Source organism: Lissotriton vulgaris, chromosome 8 (genome assembly GCF_964263255.1).
Source record: "Lissotriton vulgaris chromosome 8, aLisVul1.2, whole genome shotgun sequence".
Taxonomy (NCBI): Eukaryota; Metazoa; Chordata; class Amphibia; order Caudata; family Salamandridae; genus Lissotriton; species Lissotriton vulgaris.
This window is the reverse complement of record NC_141696.1, coordinates 233,158,488-233,183,263: the sequence shown is the minus strand read 5'-3', so window position 1 is coordinate 233,183,263 and position 24,776 is coordinate 233,158,488. Positions and strand designations below refer to the sequence as shown.

At 45.6% G+C, this 24,776-nt stretch overlaps 1 protein-coding gene across 4 annotated transcripts in view; it reads right to left on the bottom strand.

Moving 5' to 3' along the window:
* GRIK1 (glutamate ionotropic receptor kainate type subunit 1) overlaps positions 1-24,776 on the bottom strand; it is a 959,769-nt gene that overhangs the window by 367,637 nt on the left and 567,356 nt on the right. For all 4 annotated transcript variants that reach the window (XM_086934009.1, XM_086934011.1, XM_086934010.1 and 1 more), the window contains exons 5-6: positions 9,508-9,561; positions 1,104-1,277 (exon numbers count right to left, since the gene is read on the bottom strand). In XM_086934009.1, coding sequence (XP_086790135.1) covers positions 1,104-1,277; positions 9,508-9,561 — 228 coding nt within the window. The remainder of the gene's footprint in view (positions 1-1,103; positions 1,278-9,507; positions 9,562-24,776) is intronic.

The following is a 24,776-nucleotide window of genomic DNA, read 5'->3' as shown; positions in this document are numbered from 1 at the left end:
TGATAGTTGTTTTGGGTGGGGAATGTTAGTCAGCTGGTGTACATTAATGTTGATTTAAGATAGTGCTCAATGGTCTTGTCTCTTATCAAATGGTTGTTTTTGGAGGATCTGGGGTGAAGAAAGAGGGTCTGAGCTATCCCTTATGACATTGATTGAACGTGTGTGATGATCATTCCAGTCTGAACGAGAGAGATGAGTCAATGAAATGATAGAGGTCCAGGATTTCGTTGAGAAATGTGAGTCAGTATAGAGATATAAGACGTGAGTTTGAGTGAGGAGCAAATAGTCACATGGGAGCCTATTGTGGTGTTGATGTTGTGGGGGGATATAAAATTAGTCTTTGTCAGTGCGGAAAATGTATGTAAAAGATATTACGTTGCAGAAGCCTTCCAAGAAATATTAGGTTTGGCTGGATGGGTGGTAGATGAGGTAGGATGTGGAGTAGCATGTCAACTACAGCACAAGGCATGGTGAGTGTCATTTAAATGTGGGTGTGGCAGGACAAGAGCAGTCCCTGAGATGCAGCTTCTGTGCATGATGAGGGGACTGTGAGCTATTTTCTGTAGGTGTGCAAGTAGAAGGGTGTTATAAACATTCGGTAGGAGTTCATCAAAGATGTGAGTCAACATACCATAAAGATTGCTGTGTGGCAGGAGGTCCGCCGCATGCTTGATTATAGTGTGCATTGATGATCATGAAAGACAAGAGAGACTTTTTGTGTTGGAGCATGTGAGCTGTTTCTTAATATGGCTGAGGATGTAGGGCTAGTGCTGCAAGAGTGGATTTGTTTTCTTCCATTGGGTTAATGAAGTGTGTGGATGAGGAAGGTGTGTGGTCTCTTACCTCTTTTGTGCAACAGTTCCAGTCTTGGGGCAGAGATGATCAAAAGCAGGTTGGGTACTGGCCTCTCAGAAGCAGTTGTTAAATTAGGAACACATCAGTTTATCCTCCATCAGAAGCCCTCATACAAGAGGATGTTTATATTTATGAAGATGATGTAGGCTGATAACTACTCTCAATATATATATACATTCAAAATATATGCATATACGTATGTTTCCAAAGCACATAAGACCCACTACTTCCTGCCTTTCTTCACTTACTGTCATCATGCCTTCCAACAGGCCAGTGTCTGGTCTTGGTGGTGCCTGCAGCCGTTCCATTGACCACTTATCGATGATTGAGGAAACCTGTGGGCTTTCAATGTTGAGAAGACGAAACCCTGTCATGTTTACTCCACTGTATCGGTAGGGTTCGAGGTCCAGGGCAAACAAATCCTGCAACAAAATGATGACAAATATAAATGCTCTTAGAGTATATCATTATAAAATGTAACTACGAATTTAATGATGTCTATTCTACAGTATTATCCTGAATAGTGATCATTTTCCTTTTCTTACAGTCTCCTTGATCAACAAATGTACATTGTATTTCCTTTCCTTGTGGAAATTTAGCATTGCCCTTCCAACCCACTCAACGAGATAAGTGGTAGCGGGTTATTTCTTAATATTTTGCGCAGGGCCTGTCTGTAAGTACATTGAACAAAACATTGGCATATTCACATGAAAATGTTGGAACGCAGAGCTGTGCCAAGTTTGGCAGCTCCGCGCTCTGACGTTTTCAAAACACCGGGATGCACCATATTCACCAGAATACAGTGCACCCCTGTGTTTCCTAGAGCTGGCACAATAAAAGCTGACTAACGCCAGTGCAGACCTGTTGCAAGGATGCCTGCACTGCAGGAACAATTGTGTATGTGGAGGAAGGGACATCTTCCTGCACATAAACAATCAATAATGGTGATGTGCATCTTCTATTTGTGCTGCAGAATGCGACACACATGGAAAGAGCAAACAAATTAGGAGAAGGTAATAATCTGTCCTCGTTGAGCCATTCTAACACCTGGTATTCCATGGCGTTCGTTTTTGGCGCTGCCTCAGCCTTGTAAATCTGGGACAGACTCAAAAAGAAATGGGTGTTGCAGTGGAACGCCCACAGAAACACAAATTGCACACCCCTTTGCCGCAGAGGACTGTGTCGAAAAGGGGAGTATTAACACGGTGGCATTAAAAAGGCCTGCCAGCACAGCAAAATTGTGCAGCACCCTGTACTTGCCTGCACAACCCTTCTTAGATCTAGGCCATATAAAAACACTTGCAGCCCCCAGCTGCTTTATTTTTAAAGTACAGTTTGCCTAGCATCTGAAATGCTAAATATGTGTTCTGAAACATTGTGCGGTTTTTATCATAGGATGTAAGTTATTTAGATTTGTTATTGTTTTGAAAACAAAAACACTTTCTTAACTTAGTGAGAGTTGGTAGACTCCAGGGGCCTTATTTATGAAGGCCTTGCGCCACCGGTGCGTCACTTTTAAAATGGGAAAAAGTGACGCACCGGTGGCGCAAGGCCTTCATAAATAAGGCCCCAGGTATAGTCCCACAAAGAAATACAGATTTGGTTCACGCAGTTGTAACTCCACAGTCGGCAAATAACTTTCACAGTGGAATAAAATCTGTGGAAAGGTCATATCAGAGCGAAATGTTGGGACTAGCAGGGTGTAAATAAAAATAGAATTTGTGCCCGTGCCTTTCTTTGTATTTTGATTTATAACAATGGCACATACAGGGAAGTTATCTGAAATGGCCATTAGGAATGACCAGTGAGTCCTGAAGCAAACCTTCTACAATATTTTGGTGACCAAGACATTTGATGAGCTGTGAAGGGAAATCATGCTTTAATGTCTCAAAGAAAAACTCCATTCTGTTGTGTACAGAGCAAAGGGTCGGACGCTATCAAGGAACGGCATGGACATGTCTGTCCAATCCCGCATGGGGTCGACAAGCAATAAACATTTTGTAAGAACAAAACAACCGGTCACACAGAGAGTTGGCAAGGCAGAGAAATCATACGTGGAGAAGTGTGGCTCACGGTGTAGAGCAGGCAGACCCCGAAGCTGAGGTCAGACCCGGGACCAGGGTTCAATTCCCGACGCGGCAGGGTCTTGAGCTCAAATGTCCACGGACTCGATAATTCTCGCTTCGGTGCCTGACCTAATCATGGGTTCTCACTCTGCAACTCTGGGCATTAAGCTTGCTTAATCTCCACAACGGCCCCCCTGTGGCGGGATGCCTGGCTTTCACCTTGGGGATGCCCTGTAGGGGCTATCTCACAGGGAAAAGCCAGGACGGGTTCCCAAGGCAAGCGCCGGGAAACCTCCGGGTAGCTGTGCGCTCAATAAAATGCAATAATAATATAATAATAATACATCCCATCAATTTCAAAGAGCGAAAATATAAAAAGTGAAAAATGTTACCGCGGAGTGGTTTGTTCTGATTCTAAAATACTTGTCTTATTCAGTGAAGCCTGTTTAGAGCTTTGGGACACAGTAACCATAGACGTCTGTCAGAGGGTATTAATGTAAATACACACACACTCATGCACTGAAGTGCACGCGCACCTGTGATTCAATGCTACTGTGGCTTATCGGAGACAAGAATAACACGACTAACGACTAACACAATGATACAATGATAGGTGGGGGACATTAGTGTGGAAAAGGTTAGGCGTGCCTTGGTATAAAACGCCAAGGCTACATTTTGTCAGTGCATTCTGATAACGTGGGCGTGTGAATACAGGCAGGCACACTGTCAGCTCAAAATTCGTTTTTGCACATCAAGGTGGTATTTGCGTGCGCAGAAAAACAATTTTTTATTTTAAATTACAGATTCGGACTATCGCAATCTTTTTTATTTGATTAACAAAGTTTGCCAATGGGTTACCAAAATCATAGACACAATAAATAGACTAAGAAAAACCACATTATCCGGAATGATGTATTTGAAGATCATAAAGTGCACTCAGATTAGTGTGTGGAAGGTCTGGCACAGTGACAGATTTTTTTCTCATCATAAATTTAGGGTTGGGGCAGGATATGGTGTATTTTCAAAACAGTACACAAACGCATACTTGACATGTAATCACATAACAGCTGCAGGTAGGTTCCCTCCCTGGAAACATATGAAAATATACTTTTGTTAAAGGCAGGGTTACCTTTCCAGAGTGGGACTGGAGCACCCCCATATTTAACGGGCTACACAGCAAGTGGTTTTCCGGCAAAAAGCTCATTGTAAAAATTTACAACTCTGCATATATGCATAAGGGAATTTTGTGAATTGGAGCACCCCTGGGAATGCTGTACATTTCCAATATTATTATTGGAACTCTTTGTGAATACCATAAACGTTGGCTTCATCAAATAGCAGCAGATCAACATTTAGAAGCCTGACTTTCCGAATTAGACACACCTAAAGGAATAAAGGCTCAGATGCATCAAGGTAAAATCCGCTCGCAAAGGGGCAGATTCTCAGAATCTGCCCCTTTGCGACCGGTATTTTTGCATTTGGGATGCATCATCCCAAATGCAAAAATCGAAAATTAAGAAATCGCAAAATTGCGATTACTTGCATTTAAGGAATCTCAAATTCAGATTCCTTAAACGCAATGCATTAAAGTTTAAAAAATAGCATTTTCGCTAATAGGGCTCGCAAATTACCATGAAGTTGAACTTCATGGTAATTTGCAAAAACATTAAAAAATGCACTAAAGTACATTTTTCAAAGTTTCATGTTGCGCACACATATGCCCTAAGAGCATGTGTGCGCAACATATCTGCACAGATCAATTTCAGGGGTGCAACAGGGTGTCCTTTGGACACCCCTGCACCCTTGAAATCGCATTCTCAATTTGCGATTCGCTAATTGCGATTTGCAAATTGAGAATGTCTTCCCATTCATTCCTATGGGCCTCTAGGCCCATAGAAATGAATGGGGAGGTATTCCTTGCGACTCGCAATTTGCGACTCGCAATTAAGGAATTTTAAGAAATCGCAATTTTTTTAGTGATTTCTTTTTGCATTGCATTTTGCTATTCCTTAATAGCGAATCGTTATTTTTCGCTATTAAGGAATAGCAAAATGGGTTCTTGATGCATCTGGGGGAAAGTCATCAATAGACTGTACTTGAGAAGCTCTGTTTGGGAAAAAAAGAATCAACCTATTTTTCAAAAGTGCCTATTACTTGAAACACTAGTGCCGTGCATTAGTACACGTTTCCAATCCGATCTAACCAATGCTTTATCATAACATTCATCTCACTGTATCTGATAGGTAGGTGAGCGATAAGTGATATATCACGTATTCACTGGAGTCCATAAACCATGTTATAGACAGCAGATGGTCCTCGTTTTATGGGGAAAAAGCACGTACTTGAATTTGAGCCATCTAATTTACCGGAAGGAGCATCAATTATTCTGCAGAAAATGTGTTGCTCTGCAGAAGAATGCCTGAATATGATTCTTCTTCTCTGGGTCTGTATTGAAGTATTTCATATTAAATGGACCATGTTGTTTTTGTCAAGCCTTTTTGTGTTCATAGAATGAGGTACCAACCACATTGTAATCCATTCTTTCATAAATCCACCCTGGTTCTGAATTCACTTTTGTTCATAGATTCCTGTGCTGTCAGCTCCCTCTTTAAACCTTGGGGGCAGAGGAGTGACCCCAGGGCTGCTAAAATATTGACGTTAGATTATGTTATGTTTCACATTTTTAAATCTTGCTTATATTCTAATGTCTCAGGTCACTAAAAGCAATTAAAGTGACATTCTGAATGGAAATAAACATGGAATGGCAAACGCATTAGATTGCTTCCTGAAAAGGAAAACAAATTAAATAGACTTTTAGGGGCATATTACCAACAACTAGCGATAATAATCGCTGTGTTGGCTTAGCGGGAATAGTTCTATCGCCGCCCTTCACCTGTTTCTATCGCTGAGATACCTTGCTATTATCAAGGTTTATCTCAGGAGTGATAAAAAACAGGCGAAATGCATGAATATCGCTGTCAATACATCGATATTCAGGCATTACCGTGACAATGCTCTTAGCCATGTTATCCACCTCTCATTGGATAACATGGCTAAGAACTGGTCAGGGCAGGCGTTAGCTTTTGGAGATATTCGTGCTTAGCGCGAATATTTCCAAAACTACGCCTGTGTTGATCATAGGCGATAGCAATTGCAGCGTCTGTTTTCAGTCGCTGACATTTTGGCACGCCCACTTTGCATGTCATTAGCGATAATTATCTCTGACATGCAAAGTGGGCCCCTAAATGCCCGCTATCGCCTACAAGCTGTCGCTAACTGGTGTTAGCGACAGCTTGGTAATAGGGCGATAAAATTATCGCTGCATTAGCGGGAAAAAGTCCCGCTAAAGCGCCGACTATGGCCCTTGGTAATATGCCCCTTAGTTAGCTGATAGTCCATTCCAAAGTTCAGAGGTAAGAACTGAAAAGGATATTCCGCCGAATGAAGATATGTTATGTTGGGGAAATAACGAGAAGATTGGAAGATGAAGAATCTGGAGTTTGATGAGGTATGTATTTAATTCGTTTGGCATTCAGGTACTTCGGTGAGGAACTGTAATATCATTTAAGGAAACCCACTATTTTTTTACCTCACTGACTCTTTGTTCCATCTTTAAAATATTTCACTGCCTATGCCTGAGAAGCTGCTCCTACCATCCAGAGTGATGCTTTTCAAGCCGATAGGGCGCTCTCGTTACCAGCTGGTGCGTTTACTCTAGTTCTTCTCTTGAGATCCTGTTAGTGCAGAAACTATTTTAGGACCTGCCAACCTCCAAGAAGCTCCAACCACGAGTTGAGAATCCCCAGAACTTCATCTTCTGTGGCTCAGTTATGTTCTGTGGGTGTTGTGCTACCGATCAGATCGGGAGATGCCGGCTGTATATCACAATACCAAGATCAAAAATACCTGCTCATATATCAGCTCTGCAATATTGACTACCAACATTTTGTCAAGGTAGCAATCAAAGGAATGTATAGATGTACTACTCTTGACTCCTTAACCCCACATCTACTTGCTTACACAATAGCATTTAAACTGCGATGTATTTTAGTACACTGCAGAAACCATTTTTTATTGTAATGGATATAACATTTAAGATCTAGATTGAAGCCAGCCCAAGGTTAAAGAGCATTCTTTAAATGAAGGCCTTTGCACAGCCCCTCTTAATAAAACTAAGCTAGGTTCTGTGCTCCGCCTGTGCATAACCTCTTTGCTCTAATTCATATGTGTACATTGGCCCAAGACTGAGAACTAACTGGGTCCTGATATAAATATATATTTTTTTACTTACTCTTTATTGAAAATGTACATAGGTGCAAACATTGCAAACAGTATATCGCTCTACAGCGGTGTATAGTATAGCAATACTGTAGTCTGCAAGCTGAAGCATCAATTAAGTCATAACACTTAAACATCAGAGGGGGTGCATGTATAGTAGGGTAAACCACCTTTACAACAAAACTTTCATTCCGCATACCAATATAACGAAGTATCATTACTCCGCGATACTATAATAACGCATGGCATTACATTTTATATGCTTTTACCACGCATGCTTTTACAACGAAATTCGTTGTAAAAGCATGAATGGTAAAAGCATATGTTTTTAATATTTAAGTTTAAGGTAAGTATTTGGTTTTAGTTTGGGGGCGTGGGGGTATATGTTTTGGGGCTCAGGGGTATTTTAAGAGTTGAGGGTGGGTTTGGGTTATGGGGTGCACAGGGTATTTTTAGAGTACAGGGTTGGTTTTGGGGTGGTTGGGTATTTTAAGGGTTTAAGGGGGTATTTAGGTTTTAAGGTACAGGAGCATTTTTAGGGTTTAGGGTGGGTTTGGGTTTTGGGGTGCAGGAGATATTTTTAGGGCTCAGGGATAGTATAGATTTTGGGGTACAGGGTTTTTTATAGGATTCAGGGTGAGTTTGGGTTTTGGGGTACTGGGGTATTTTTAGGGTTTAAGGGGAATTTAGTTTTTGGAGTAAAGGGGTATTTTTAGGGTTTAGGGTGGTTTTGGGTTTTGGGGTACAGGAGATATGTTTAGGGTTCAGGGGGAGTTTAGGTTTTGGGGTGCAGGGTGTATTTTTAGGGTTCAGGATGGGTTTGGTTTTGGGGTGCAGGGTGTATTTTTAGCGTTCAGGATGGGTTTGGGTTTTGGGGTGCAGGGGCATTTCTAGGGTTTAGTTTGGCTTTGGGGTAAAGGGGGTATTTTTAAAGTTGAGAGTAGATTTAGGGTTTGGGGCACAGGGGCCTTTTTAGGGTTTAGGGTGGGTTAGGGTTTTGGGGTGCAGGGTGTATTTTTAGGGTTTATGATGGGTTTGGGTTTTGGTGTGCAGGGTGTATTTTTACGATTCAGGGTTGTTTGGGTTTTGGGGTGCAGGGTGTATTTTTAGGTTTTTGGGTGGGTTGGGTTTTGGGGTACAGGGGCATTTTTAGGGTTTAGGGTGGGTTTGGGTTTAAGAGTGCTGGGGTATTTTTAGGGGTCAGGGTGGGTTTAGGTTTTAGGGTTCATGGGTATTTTAAGGGGTCAGGGTGGGTTTAGGCTTTGGGGTGCAGGGGTATTTTTAGGGTTCAAGGTTTGTTTGGGTTTTGAGGTACAGGTGTAGTTTTTAAGGGTTTGGGGGTACAGGAGTATTTTAAGGAGTAGGGGTGGGTTAGGATTTTGGGGTGCAGGGGCATTTGAAGGGAACAGGGCGGGATTAGTTGTTAGGGTGTAAAGATTAATTAAAAAAAAATATATAGATATATATATATATATATAAAAAATGTATGTGATCAAGACCGAGGAGACCCGGTTGAAACCCGTCATGTTGGGATAGACAAAATAAACGCACCTTAGAAAATGTATCCTGTCTGGTGGTCCATTCCTAGAAATAATTGCTGGAGCAATTTCTGGTGGACAGGATTTGGTGTCTATATCATATATATATATATATGGTAAGTACTTTTACTAAGTTTATGACTTCCCCACACATGCATTTGTGTTTTAATGGCATGTGTGGTAAAGTCATATGCGGGGTAAAAGTTTGCGGGGGCATGGTATTGCGGAGTAATTGCACTGCGTTGTAAAAAATGCGGAGTAATGGTATGCGGGAAAATAGTTTGCGGGATATCGTCATCTATTCGTATAGTAGACTTGGGTAAAAATTAATATATATCCGTGGCTTATGGTGGTGGTATGATCCAGAGCAAGTAATATTGTGTCCCAGCCTGTAATGTGTGTGCTGCGTCCTGCCCTGTAGCCTAGGTGTCTACTCACATAGCCCTCTACCTTTACCCATCGTTGGATTTCAAGCTTCCAAGTGTGCATGGGCAGGAGGATAGTGCTTTCCAATCCATTGCTATTGCATGTTTCACAAGCACGAGTGTTAAATCTATGAATTTTCTACTGGTGTTGTCTGTCGTAGGACAGAGTATCAGTCCTATTGGATATGTTTTCAGTGTATTCCGGACTGTGAATCATACTACTTGGCTGCGCAACTGGGTCCTAAAACAGTACTGCAACGAGGCTGACCTGTGCTGTGAACTGTCATAGATTTTCATAAGTTAACATGGGAAACATGTTGTAATATCATTCTAACAATGTCTTACCATTGTTGTAAAAAAGTAGTGGTAGTACTCTGTCATCATTCCCATCGAAAGGATCTATAGAAACACAAAAGAAAAAAGACATTCATGAACAACATCAAATAATTGAAAAATTATTTTAGAACACAAGATATGCTTCAGTTGATTAACCATTTGTAGAATATTTTTAAAAGATAAGGAATATAAATCTCGATATATTCTTAAGTGAGTTCATTTTGCATAGCATACTAATAACATCACATCTGACATTTATTTATGATATTTCCTGAATAACGGAACTTAGATACATTTAGACCAATATACAAATGTAAGAAAGTCAGCCTCCCAATGTGTAGCACCAAGCAATTTGCTTTTAAAAAAGCCTGGGTGAACTTTGCGTAATTTCCTATGTGGAAATTGCGTAAAATGAAAAAAAAATGATTTTGATAAATTTGGACCACTATAGGAATTTAAGAAATTCCCTCTTCCCATGTGGATCCCCAAGCATTCTGCTTTTCAATAGGCCTAGGCAAAATCTACATGTTTCCTTTGTGGAAATTAAAGCAAATGCGCACTATGAAAAATTATGTGGCTTTATGTGAAATGTTAATTAAACAACAGGGGGTGGTGATGGACAGAGTTTCTGAATTAAGCAGAATACTCTCACCCAGTCAAGAGATCAGGGCTTAATCCAACACCGTTTTTTAGCTCACTGCACCATCCCAGCTCAGAACCTGGCTATATGCAAATTAGTCTGTCCCTGGCCCAGTGTATCATGGGAACAGGGCAAACCAAACTACCAAGCCAATTCTTTCACTGGGAAGGAAACAAGCTACCGGGGACCGGTTTCTGGCATTTCAGCCGTCTTCGGCCCGGCTTGCTTGAATCCTGATGGTGCAATGAGCAAGGGACTCACGTCTGAGTATACCCTTCCGCGCTTATGGTGGACAAAATAATTAAACAACAGGGGGTGGTGATGGACAGAGTTTCTGAATTAAGCAGAATACTCTCACCCAGTCAAGAGATCAGGGCTTAATCCAACACCGTTTTTTAGCTCACTGCACCATCCCAGCTCAGAACCTGGCTATATGCAAATTAGTCTGTCCCTGGCCCAGTGTATCATGGGAACAGGGCAAACCAAACTACCAAGCCAATTCTTTCACTGGGAAGGAAACAAGCTACCGGGGACCGGTTTCTGGCATTTCAGCCGTCTTCGGCCCGGCTTGCTTGAATCCTGATGGTGCAATGAGCAAGGGACTCACGTCTGAGTATACCCTTCCACGCTTATGGTGGACAAAATAATTAAACAACAGGGGGTGGTGATGGACAGAGTTTCTGAATTAAGCAGAATACTCTCACCCAGTCAAGAGATCAGGGCTTAATCCAACACCGTTTTTTAGCTCACTGCACCATCTCAGCTCAGAACCTGGCTATATGCAAATTAGTCTGTCCCTGGCCCAGTGTATCATGGGAACAGGGCAAACCAAACTACCAAGCCAATTCTTTCACTGGGAAGGAAACAAGCTACCGGGGACCGGTTTCTGGCATTTCAGCCGTCTTCGGCCCGGCTTGCTTGAATCCTGATGGTGCAATGAGCAAGGTACTCACGTCTGAGCATACCCTTCCACGCTTATGGTGGACAAAATAATTAAACAACAGGGGGTGGTGATGGACAGAGTTTCTGAATTAAGCAGAATACTATCACCCAGTCAAGAGATCAGGGCTTAATCCAACACCGTTTTTTAGCTCACTGCACCATCCCAGCTCAGAACCTGGCTATATGCAAATTAGTCTGTCCCTGGCCCAGTGTATCATGGGAACAGGGCAAACCAAACTACCAAGCCAATTCTTTCACTGGGAAGGAAACAAGCTACCGGGGACCTGTTTCTGGCATTTCAGCCGTCTTTGGCCCGGGTTGCTTGAATCCTGATGCTGCAATGAGCAAGGGACTCACGTCTGAGTATACCCTTCCACGCTTATGGTGGACAAAATAATTAAACAACAGGGGGTGGTGATGGACAGAGTTTCTGAATTAAGCAGAATACTCTCACCCAGTCAAGAGATCAGGGCTTAATCCAACACCGTTTTTTAGCTCACTGCACCATCCCAGCTCAGGACCCGGCTATATGCAAATTAGTCTGTCCCTGGCCCAGTGTATCATGGGAACAGGGCAAACCAAACTACCAAGCCAATTCTTTCACTGGGAAGGAAACAAGCTACCGGGGACTGGTTTCTGGCATTTCAGCCGTCTTCGGCCCGGCTTGCTTGAATCCTGATGGTGCAATGAGCAAGGGACTCACGTCTGAGTATACCCTTCCACGCTTATGGTGGACACAATAATTAAACAACAGGGGGTGGTGATGGACAGAGTTTCTGAATTAAGCAGAATACTCTCACCCAGTCAAGAGATCAGGGCTTAATCCAAATCCGTTTTTTAGCTCACTGCACCATCCCAGCTCAGAACCTGGCTATATGCAAATTAGTCTGTCCCTGGCCCAGTGTATCATGGGAACAGGGCAAACCAAACTACCAAGCCAATTCTTTCAATGGGAAGGAAACAAGCTACCGGGGACCGGTTTCTGGCATTTCAGCCGTCTTCGGCCCGGCTTGCTTGAATCCTGATGGTGCAATTAGCAAGGGACTCACGTCTGTGTATACCCTTCCACACTTATGGTGGACAAAATAATTAAACAACAGGGGGTGGTGATGGACAGAGTTCCTGAATTAAGCAGAATACTCTCACCCAGTCAAGAGATCAGGGCTTAATCCAACACCGTTTTTTAGCTCACTGCACCATCCCAGCTCAGAACCTGGCTATATGCAAATTAGTCTGTCCCTGGCCCAGTGTATCATGGGAACAGGGCAAACCAAACTACCAAGCCAATTCTTTCACTGGGAAGGAAACAAGCTACCGGGGACCGGTTTCTGGCATTTCAGCCGTCTTCGGCCCGGCTTGCTTGAATCCTGATGGTGCAATGAGCAAGGGACTCACGTCTGAGTATACCCTTCCACGCTTATGGTGGACAAAATAATTAAACAACAGGGGGTGGTGATGGACAGAGTTTCTGAATTAAGCAGAATACTCTCACCCAGTCAAGAGATCAGGGCTTAATCCAACACCGTTTTTTAGCTCACTGCACCATCCCAGCTCAGAACCTGGCTATATGCAAATGAGTCTGTCCCTGGCCCAGTGTATCATGGGAACAGGGCAAACCAAACTACCAAGCCAATTCTTTCACTGGGAAGGAAACAAGCTACCGGGGACCGGTTTCTGGCATTTCAGCCGTCTTCGGCCCGGCTTGCTTGAATCCTGATGGTGCAATGAGCAAGGGACTCACGTCTGAGTATACCCTTCCACGCTTATGGTGGACAAAATAATTAAACAACAGGGGGTGGTGATGGACAGAGTTTCTGAATTAAGCAGAATACTCTCACCCAGTCAAGAGATCAGGGCTTAATCCAACACCGTTTTTTAGCTCACTGCACCATCCCAGCTCAGAACCTGGCTATATGCAAATTAGTCTGTCCCTGGCCCAGTGTATCATGGGAACAGGGCAAACCAAACTACCAAGCCAATTCTTTCACTGGAAAGGAAACAAGCTACCGGGGACCGGTTTCTGGCATTTCAGCCGTCTTCGGCCCGGCTTGCTTGAATCCTGATGGTGCAATGAGCAAGGGACTCACGTCTGAGTATACCCTTCCACGCTTATGGTGGACAAAATAATTAAACAACAGGGGGTGGTGATGGACAGAGTTTCTGAATTAAACAGAATACTCTCACCCAGTCAAGAGATCAGGGCTTAATCCAACACCATTTTTTAGCTCACTGCACCATCCCAGCTCAGAACCTGGCTATCTGCAAATTAGTCTGTCCCTGGCCCAGTGTATCATGGGAACAGGGCAAACCAAACTACCAAGCCAATTCTTTCACTGGGAAGGAAACAAGCTACCGGGGACCGGTTTCTGGCATTTCAGCCGTCTTTGGCCCGGGTTGCTTGAATCCTGATGGTGCAATGAGCAAGGGACTCACGTCTGAGTATACCCTTCCACGCTTATGGTGGACAAAATAATTAAACAACAGGGGGTGGTGATGGACAGAGTTTCTGAATTAAGCAGAATACTCTCACCCAGTCAAGAGATCAGGGCTTAATCCAACACTGTTTTTTAGCTCACTGCACCATCCCAGCTCAGAACCTGGCTATATGCAAATTAGTCTGTCCCTGGCCCAGTGTATCATGGGAACAGGGCAAACCAAACTTCCAAGCCAATTCTTTCACTGGGAAGGAAACAAGCTACCGGGGACCGGTTTCTGGCATTTCAGCCGTCTTCGGCCCGGCTTGCTTGAATCCTGATGGTGCAATGAGCAAGGGAGTCACGTCTGAGTATACCCTTCCACGCTTATGGTGGACAAAATAATTAAACAACAGGGGGTGGTGATGGACAGAGTTTCTGAATTAAGCAGAATACTCTCACCCAGTCAAGAGATCAGGGCTTAATCCAACACCGTTTTTTAGCTCACTGCACCATCCCAGCTCAGAACCTGGCTATATGCAAATTAGTCTGTCCCTGGCCCAGTGTATCATGGGAACAGGGCAAACCAAACTACCAAGCCAATACTTTCACTGGGAAGGAAACAAGCTTCCGGGGACCGGTTTCTGGCATTTCAGCCGTCTTCGGCCCGGCTTGCTTGAATCCTGATGGTGCAATGAGCAAGGGACTCACGTCTGAGTATACCCTTCCGCGCTTATGGTGGACAAAATAATTAAACAACAGGGGGTGGTGATGGACAGAGTTTCTGAATTAAGCTGAATACTCTCACCCAGTCAAGAGATCAGGGCTTAATCCAACACCGTTTTTTAGCTCACTGCACCATCCCAGCTCAGAACCTGGCTATATGCAAATTAGTCTGTCCCTGGCCCAGTGTATCATGGGAACAGGGCAAACCAAACTACCAAGCCAATTCTTTCACTGGGAAGGAAACAAGCTTCCGGGGACCGGTTTCTGGCATTTCAGCCGTCTTCGGCCCGGCTTGCTTGAATCCTGATGGTGCAATGAGCAAGGGACTCACCTCTGAGTATACCCTTCCACGCTTATGGTGGACAAAATATTTAAACAACAGGGGGTGGTGATGGACAGAGTTTCTGAATTAAGCAGAATACTCTCACCCAGTCAAGAGATCAGGGCTTAATCCAACACCGTGTTTTAGCTCACTGCACCATCCCAGCTCAGAACCTGGCTATATGCAAATTAGTCTGTCCCTGGCCCAGTGTATCATGGGAACAGGGCAAACCAAACTACCAAGCCAATTCTTTCACTGGGAAGGAAACAAGCTACCCGGGACCGGTTTCTGGCATTTCAGCCGTCTTCGGCCCGGCTTGCTTGAATCCTGATGGTGCAATCAGCAAGGGACTCACGTCTGAGTATACCCTTCCACGCTTATGGTGGACAAAATAATTAAACAACAGGGGGTGGTGATGGACAGAGTTTCTGAATTAAGCAGAATACTCTCACCCAGTCAAGAGATCAGGGCTTAATCCAACACCATTTTTTAGCTCACTGCACCATCCCAGCTCAGAACCTGGCTATATGCAAATTAGTCTGTCCCTGGCCCAGTGTATCATGGGAACAGGGCAAACCAAACTACCAAGCCAATTCTTTCACTGGGAAGGAAACAAGCTATCGGGGACCGGTTTCTGGCATTTCAGCCGTCTTCGGCCCGGCTTGCTTGAATCCTGATGGTGCAATGAGCAAGGGACTCACGTCGGAGTATACCCTTCCACGCTTATGGTGGACAAAATGATTAAACAACAGGGGGTGGTGATGGACAGAGTTTCTGAAATAAGCAGAATACTCTCACCCAGTCAAGAGATCAGGGCTTAATCCAACACCGTTTTTTAGCTCACTGCACCATCCCAGCTCAGAACCTGGCTATATGCAAATTAGTCTGTCCCTGGCCCAGTGTATCATGGGAACAGGGCAAACCAAACTACCAAGCCAATTCTTTCACTGGGAAGGAAACAAGCTACCGGGGACCGGTTTCTGGCATTTCAGCCGTCTTTGGCCCGGGTTGCTTGAATCCTGATGGTGCAATGAGCAAGGGACTCACGTCTGAGTATACCCTTCCACGCTTATGGTGGACAAAATAATTAAACAACAGGGGGTGGTGATGGACAGAGTTTCTGAATTAAGCAGAATACTCTCACCCAGTCAAGAGATCAGGGCTTAATCCAACACCGTTTTTTAGCTCACTGCACCATCCCAGCTCAGAACCTGGCTATATGCAAATTAGTCTGTCCCTGGCCCAGTGTATCATGGGAACAGGGCAAACCAAACTACCAAGCCAATTCTTTCACTGGGAAGGAAACAAGCTACCGGGGACCGGTTTCTGGCATTTCAGCCGTCTTCGGCCCGGCTTGCTTGAATCCTGATGGTGCAATGAGCAAGGGACTCACCTCTGAGTATACCCTTCCACGCTTATGGTGGACAAAATATTTAAACAACAGGGGGTGGTGATGGACAGAGTTTCTGAATTAAGCAGAATACTCTCACCCAGTCAAGAGATCAGGGCTTAATCCAACACCGTGTTTTAGCTCACTGCACCATCCCAGCTCAGAACCTGGCTATATGCAAATTAGTCTGTCCCTGGCCCAGTGTATCATGGGAACAGGGCAAACCAAACTACTAAACCAATTCTTTCACTGGGAAGGAAACAAGCTACCGGGGACCGGTTTCTGGCATTTCAGCCGTCTTCGGCCCGGCTTGCTTGAATCCTGATGGTGCAATCAGCAAGGGACTCACGTCTGAGTATACCCTTCCACGCTTATGGTGGACAAAATAATTAAACAACAGGGGGTGGTGATGGACAGAGTTTCTGAATTAAGCAGAATACTCTCACCCAGTCAAGAGATCAGGGCTTAATCCAACACCATTTTTTAGCTCACTGCACCATCCCAGCTCAGAACCTGGCTATATGCAAATTAGTCTGTCCCTGGCCCAGTGTATCATGGGAACAGGGCAAACCAAACTACCAAGCCAATTCTTTCACTGGGAAGGAAACAAGCTATCGGGGACCGGTTTCTGGCATTTCAGCCGTCTTCGGCCCGGCTTGCTTGAATCCTGATGGTGCAATGAGCAAGGGACTCACGTCGGAGTATACCCTTCCACGCTTATGGTGGACAAAATGATTAAACAACAGGGGGTGGTGATGGACAGAGTTTCTGAAATAAGCAGAATACTCTCACCCAGTCAAGAGATCAGGGCTTAATCCAACACCGTTTTTTAGCTCACTGCACCATCCCAGCTCAGAACCTGGCTATATGCAAATTAGTCTGTCCCTGGCCCAGTGTATCATGGGAACAGGGCAAACCAAACTACCAAGCCAATTCTTTCACTGGGAAGGAAACAAGCTACCGGGGACCGGTTTCTGGCATTTCAGCCGTCTTTGGCCCGGGTTGCTTGAATCCTGATGGTGCAATGAGCAAGGGACTCACGTCTGAGTATACCCTTCCACGCTTATGGTGGACAAAATAATTAAACAACAGGGGGTGGTGATGGACAGAGTTTCTGAATTAAGCAGAATACTCTCACCCAGTCAAGAGATCAGGGCTTAATCCAACACCGTTTTTTAGCTCACTGCACCATCCCAGCTCAGAACCTGGCTATATGCAAATTAGTCTGTCCCTGGCCCAGTGTATCATGGGAACAGGGCAAACCAAACTACCAAGCCAATTCTTTCACTGGGAAGGAAACAAGCTACCGGGGACCGGTTTCTGGCATTTCAGCCGTCTTCGGCCTGGCTTGCTTGAATCCTGATGGTGCAATGAGCAAGGGACTCACCTCTGAGTATACCCTTCCACGCTTATGGTGGACAAAATATTTAAACAACAGGGGGTGGTGATGGACAGAGTTTCTGAATTAAGCAGAATACTCTCACCCAGTCAAGAGATCAGGGCTTAATCCAACACCGTGTTTTAGCTCACTGCACCATCCCAGCTCAGAACCTGGCTATATGCAAATTAGTCTGTCCCTGGCCCAGTGTATCATGGGAACAGGGCAAACCAAACTACTAAACCAATTCTTTCACTGGGAAGGAAACAAGCTACCGGGGACCGGTTTCTGGCATTTCAGCCGTCTTCGGCCCGGCTTGCTTGAATCCTGATGGTGCAATCAGCAAGGGACTCACGTCTGAGTATACCCTTCCACGCTTATGGTGGACAAAATAATTAAACAACAGGGGGTGGTGATGGACAGAGTTTCTGAATTAAGCAGAATACTCTCACCCAGTCAAGAGATCAGGGCTTAATCCAACACCATTTTTTAGCTCACTGCACCATCCCAGCTCAGAACCTGGCTATATGCAAATTAGTCTGTCCCTGGCCCAGTGTATCATGGGAACAGGGCAAACCAAACTACCAAGCCAATTCTTTCACTGGGAAGGAAACAAGCTACCGGGGACCGGTTTCTGGCATTTCAGCCGTCTTTGGCCCAGGTTGCTTGAATCCTGATGGTGCAATGAGCAAGGGACTCACGTCTGAGTATACCCTTCCACGCTTATGGTGGACAAAATAATTAAACAACAGGGGGTGGTGATGGACAGAGTTTCTGAATTAAGCAGAATACTCTCACCCAGTCAAGAGATCAGGGCTTAATCCAACACTGTTTTTTAGCTCACTGCACCATCCCAGCTCAGAACCTGGCTATATGCAAATTAGTCTGTCCCTGGCCCAGTGTATCATGGGAACAGGGCAAACCAAACTACCAAGCCAATTCTTTCACTGGGAAGGAAACAAGCTACCGGGGACCGGTTTCTGGCATTTCAGCCGTCTTCGGCCCGGCTTGCTTGAATCCTGATGGTGCAATGAGCAAGGGAGTCACGTCTGAGTATACCCTTCCACGCTTATGGTGGACAAAATAATTAAACAACAGGGGGTGGTGATGGACAGAGTTTCTGAATTAAGCAGAATACTCTCACCCAGTCAAGAGATCAGGGCTTAATCCAACACCGTTTTTTAGCTCACTGCACCATCCCAGCTCAGAACCTGGCTATATGCAAATTAGTCTGTCCCTGGCCCAGTGTATCATGGGAACAGGGCAAACCAAAGTACCAAGCCAATACTTTCACTGGGAAGGAAACAAGCTTCCGGGGACCGGTTTCTGGCATTTCAGCCGTCTTCGGCCCGGCTTGCTTGAATCCTGATGGTGCAATGAGCAAGGGACTCACGTCTGAGTATACCCTTCCGCGCTTATGGTGGACAAAATAATTAAACAACAGGGGGTGGTGATGGACAGAGTTTCTGAATTAAGCAGAATACTCTCACCCAGTCAAGAGATCAGGGCTTAATCCAACACCGTTTTTTAGCTCACTGCACCATCCCAGCTCAGATACTGGCTATATGCAAATTAGTCTGTCCCTGGCCCAGTGTATCATGGGAACAGGGTAAACCAAACTACCAAGTCAATTCTTTCACTGGGAAGGAAACAAGCTACCGGGGACCGGTTTCTGGCATTTTAGCCGTCTTCGGCCCGGCTTGCTTGAATCCTGATGGTGCAATGAGCAAGGGACTCACGTCTGAGTATACCCTTCCACGCTTATGGTGGACAAAATAATTAAACAACAGGGGGTGGTGATGGACAGAGTTTCTGAATTAAGCAGAATACTCTCACCCAGTCAAGAGATCAGGGCTTAATCCAAATCCGTTTTTTTAGCTCACTGCACCATCCCAGCTCAGAACCTGGCTATATGCAAATTAGTCTGTCCCTGGCCCAGTGTATCATGGGAACAGGGCAAACCAAACTACCAAGCCAATTCTTTCACTGGGAAGGAAACAAGCTACCGGGGACCGGTTTCTGGCGTTTCAGCCGTCTTCGGCCCGGCTTGCTTGAATCCTGATGGTGCAATTAGCAAGGGACTCACGTCTGAGTATACCCTTCCACACTTATGGTGGACAAAATAATTAAACAACAGGGGGTGGTGATGGACAGAGTTTCTGAATTAGGCAGAATACTCTCACCCAGTCAAGAGATCAGGGCTTAATCCAACACCGTTTTTTAGATCACTGCACCATCCCAGCTCAGAACCTGGCTATATGCAAATTACTCTGTCCCTGGCCCAGTGTATCATGGGAACAGGGCAAACCACACTACCAAGCCAATTCTTTCACTGGGAAGGAAACAAGCTACCGGGGACCGGTTTCTGGCATTTCAGCCGTCTTCGGCCCGGCTTGCTTGAATCCTGATGGTGCAATGAGCAAGGGACTCACCTCTGAGTATACCCTTCCACGCTTATGGTGGACAAAATATTCAAACAACTGGGGGTGGTGATGGACAGAGTTTCTGAATTAAGCAGAATACTCTCACCCAGTCAAGAGATCAGGGCTTAATCCAACACCGTGTTTTAGCTCACTGCACCATCCCAGCTCAGAACCTGGCTATATGCAAATTAGTCTGTCCCTGGCCCAGTGTATCATGGGAACAGGGCAAACCAAACTACCAAGCCAATTCTTTCACTGGGAAGGAAACAAGCTACCCGGGACCGGTTTCTGGCATTTCAGCCGTCTTCGGCCCGGCTTGCTTGAATCCTGATGGTGCAATCAGCAAGGGACTCACGTCTGAGTATACCCTTCCACGCTTATGGTGGACAAAATAATTAAACAACAGGGGGTGGTGATGGACAGAGTTTCTGAATTAAGCAGAATACTCTCACCCAGTCAAGAGATCAGGGCTTAATCCAACACCATTTTTTAGCTCACTGCACCATCCCAGCTCAGAACCTGGCTATATGCAAATTAGTCTGTCCCTGGCCCAGTGTATCATGGGAACAGGGCAAACCAAACTACCAAGCCAATTCTTTCACTGGGAAGGAAACAAGCTACCAGGGACCGGTTTCTGGCATTTCAGCCGTCTTCGGCCCGGCTTGCTTGAATCCTGATGGTGCAATGAGCAAGGGACTCACGTCTGAGTATACCCTTCCACGCTTATGGTGGACAAAATAATTAAACAACAGGGGGTGGTGATGGACAGAGTTTCTGAATTAAGCAGAATACTCTCACCCAGTCAAGAGATCAGGGCTTAATCCATCACCATTTTTTAGCTCACTGCACCATCCCAGCTCAGAACCTGGCTATATGCAAATTAGTCTGTCCCTGGCCCAGTGTATCATGGGAACAGGGCAAACCAAACTACCAAGCCAATACTTTCACTGGGAAGGAAACAAGCTACCCGGGACCGGTTTCTGGCATTTCAGCCGTCTTCGGCCCGGCTTGCTTGAATCCTGATGGTGCAATCAGCAAGGGACTCACGTCTGAGTATACCCTTCCACGCTTATGGTGGACAAAATAATTAAACAACAGGGGGTGGTGATGGACAGAGTTTCTGAATTAAGCAGAATACTCTCACCCAGTCAAGAGATCAGGGCTTAATCCAACACCATTTTTTAGCTCACTGCACCATCCCAGCTCAGAACCTGGCAATATGCAAATTAGTCTGTCCCTGGCCCAGTGTATCATGGGAACAGGGCAAACCAAACTACCAAGCCAATTCTTTCACTGGGAAGGAAACAAGCTACCGGGGACCGGTTTCTGGCATTTCAGCCGTCTTCGGCCCGGCTTGCTTGAATCCTGATGGTGCAATGAGCAAGGGACTCACGTCTGAGTATACCCTTCCACGCTTATGGTGGACAAAATAATTAAACAACAGGGGGTGGTGATGGACAGAGTTTCTGAATTAAGCAGAATACTCTCACCCAGTCAAGAGATCAGGGCTTAATCTAACACCGTTTTTTAGCTCACTGCACCATCCCAGCTCAGAACCTGGCTATATGCAAATTAGTCTGTCCCTGGCCCAATGTATCATGGGAACAGGGCAAACCAAACTACCAAGCCAATACTTTCAGTGGGAAGGAAACAAGCTTCCGGGGACCGGTTTCTGGCATTTCAGCCGTCTTCGGCCCGGCTTGCTTGAATCCTGATGGTGCAAAGAGCAAGGGACTCACGTCTGAGTATACCCTTCCGCGCTTATGGTGGACAAAATAATTAAACAACAGGGGGTGGTGATGGACAGAGTTTCTGAATTAGGCAGAATACTCTCACCCAGTCAAGAGATCAGGGCTTAATCCAACACCGTTTTTTAGATCACTGCACCATCCCAGCTCAGAACCTGGCTATATGCAAATTACTCTGTCCCTGGCCCAGTGTATCATGGGAACAGGGCAAACCACACTACCAAGCCAATTCTTTCACTGGGAAGGAAACAAGCTACCGGGGACCGGTTTCTGGCATTTCAGCCGTCTTCGGCCCGGCTTGCTTGAATCCTGATGGTGCAATGAGCAAGGGACTCACCTCTGAGTATACCCTTCCACGCTTATGGTGGACAAAATATTTAAACAACAGGGGGTGGTGATGGACAGAGTTTCTGAATTAAGCAGAATACTCTCACCCAGTCAAGAGATCAGGGCTTAATCCAACACCGTGTTTTAGCTCACTGCACCATCCCAGCTCAGAACCTGGCTATATGCAAATTAGTCTGTCCCTGGCCCAGTGTATCATGGGAACAGGGCAAACCAAACTACCAAGCCAATTCTTTCACTGGGAAGGAAACAAGCTACCCGGGACCGGTTTCTGGCATTTCAGCCGTCTTCGGCCCGGCTTGCTTGAATCCTGATGGTGCAATCAGCAAGGGACTCACGTCTGAGTATACCCTTCCACGCTTATGGTGGACAAAATAATTAAACAACAGGGGGTGGTGATGGACAGAGTTTCTGAATTAAGCAGAATACTCTCACCCAGTCAAGAGATCAGGGCTTAATCCAACACCATTTTTTAGCTCACTGCACCATCCCAGCTCAGAACCTGGCTATATGCAAATTAGTCTGTCCCTGGCCCAGTGTATCATGGGAACAGGTCAAACCAAACTACCAAGCCAATTCTTTCACTGGGAAGGAAACAAGCTACCAGGGACCGGTTTCTGGCATTTCAGCCGTCTTCGGCCCGGCTTGTTCGAATCCTGATGGTGCAATGAGCAAGGGACTCAGGTCTGAGTATACCCTTCCACGCTTATGGTGGACAAAATAATTAAACAACAGGGGGTGGTGATGGACAGAGTTTCTGAATTAAGCAGAATACTCTCACCCAGTCAAGAGATCAGGGCTTAATCCAACACCGTTTTTTAGCTCACTGCATCATCCCAGCTCAGAACCTGGCTATATGCAAATTAGTCTGTCCCTGGCCCAGTGTATCATGGGAACAGGGCAAACCGAACTACCAAGCCAATTCTTTCACTGGGAAGGAAACAAGCTACCGGGGACCGGTTTCTGGCATTTTAGCCGTCTTCGGCCCGGCTTGCTTGAATCCTGATGGTGCAATGAGCAAGGGACTCATATCTGAGTATACGCTTCCACGCTTATGGTGGACAAAATGATTAAACAACAGGGGGTGGTGATGGACAGAGTTTCTGAATTAAGCAGAATACTCTCACCCAGTCAAGAGATCAGGGCTTAATCCAACACCGTTTTTTAGCTCACTGCACCATCCCAGCTCAGAACCTGGCTATATGCAAATTACTTTGTCCCTGGCCCAGTGTATCATGGGAACAGGGCAAACCAAACTTCCAAGCCATTTCTTTCACTGGGAAGGAAACAAGCTACCGGGGACCGGTTTCTGGCATTTCAGCCGTCTTCGGCCCGCTTGCTTGAATCCTGATGGTGCAATGAGCAAGGGACTCACGTCTGAGTATACCCTTCCACGCTTATGGTGGACAAAATAATTAAACAACAGGGGGTGGTGATGGACAGAGTTTCTGAATTAAGCAGAACACTCTCACCCAGTCAAGAGATCAGGGCTTAATCCAACACCATTTTTTAGCTCACAGCACCATCCCAGCTCAGAACCTGGCTATATGCAAATTAGTCTGTCCCTGGCCCAGTGTATCATGGGAACAGGGCAAACCAAACTACCAAGCCAATTCTTTCACTGGGAAGGAAACAAGCTACCGGGGACCGGTTTCTGGCATTTCAGCCGTCTTCGGCCCGGCTTGCTTGAATCCTGATGGTGCAATGAGCAAGGGACTCACGACTGAGTATACCCTTCCACGCTTATGGTGGACAAAATAATTAAACAACAGGGGGTGGTGATGTACAGAGTTTCTGAATTAAGCAGAATACTCTCACCCAGTCAAGAGATCAGGGCTTAATCCAACACCGTTTTTTAGCTCACTGCACCATCCCAGCTCAGAACCTGGCTATATGCAAATTAGTCTGTCCCTGGCCCAGTGTATCATGGGAACAGGGCAAACCAAACTACCAAGCCAATTCTTTCACTAGGAAGGAAACAAGCTACCGGGGACCGGTTTCTGGCATTTCAGCCGTCTTCGGCCCGGCTTGCTTGAATCCTGATGGTGCAATGAGCAAGGGACGGTGTTGGATTAAGCCCTGATCTCCTGACTGGGTGAGAGTATTCTGCTTAATTCAGAAACTCTGTCCATCACCACCCCCAGTTGTTTAATTATTATGTATTATTCCAAATAACGTCCTTCGAGAATGCATTCAATCAATGAGGGGTTTGTTTAGCGTGACTACTCACCCGTAGGGGTCTCAAGGCGCTAGGGGTAGGTGGGTGCAGGTTCCAGTTCATCAAGGAGGGGGTCTGTCGAAGAGTCAAGTTTTGAGGTTGCTCATGAAGATGGGGAGCGATGTTTTCTGTCTGAGGTGAAGCTGAAGGGCGTTCCAGGCTCTGGCCGCGAGGAAGGAGAAGGAGCATCCCCATATCTGGTCTTTCTGGTGCGAGGGACCATGGTGTAGAAGAGCAGGGATGAACCTAGGGTCCTTTAGGGTGCGTGGAGTTTGAGTCGGCTGTTCAGGTATTATGGTCCGGTGCCGTGGAGGGCCTTGTGTGCGTGGGTGAGTATCTTGAAGGCAATTCTCGACTCAACGGGGAGCCAGTGGAGTGTGCGCAGTTGCTGGGAGATGTGGCAATGTTTTGGCAGGTTGAGGACCAGTCTTGCGGCTGTCTTCTGGATGTTCTGTTGCTTGCCGTGAGGTTTTTGTTTATTCCAGGGTAGAGTGCGTTGTCGTAGTAGAGTCTGCTGATGACCAGGGCGTGAGTGACCGTCTTTCGGTGTTTGAGGGGGATCCATTTGAAGGTTTTACGAAGGAGGCGGAGGGTGTGGAAGCAGGAAGACACTAAACAAGCATTGCAATGCCAATAGGTCTGGCTTTAAAAGAACGTTGTATAGTAATTTGAAGCATTACAAGTAAATATCATGGTAATAGATATGCATTTGTGTTGAAGCAATAACCTGAA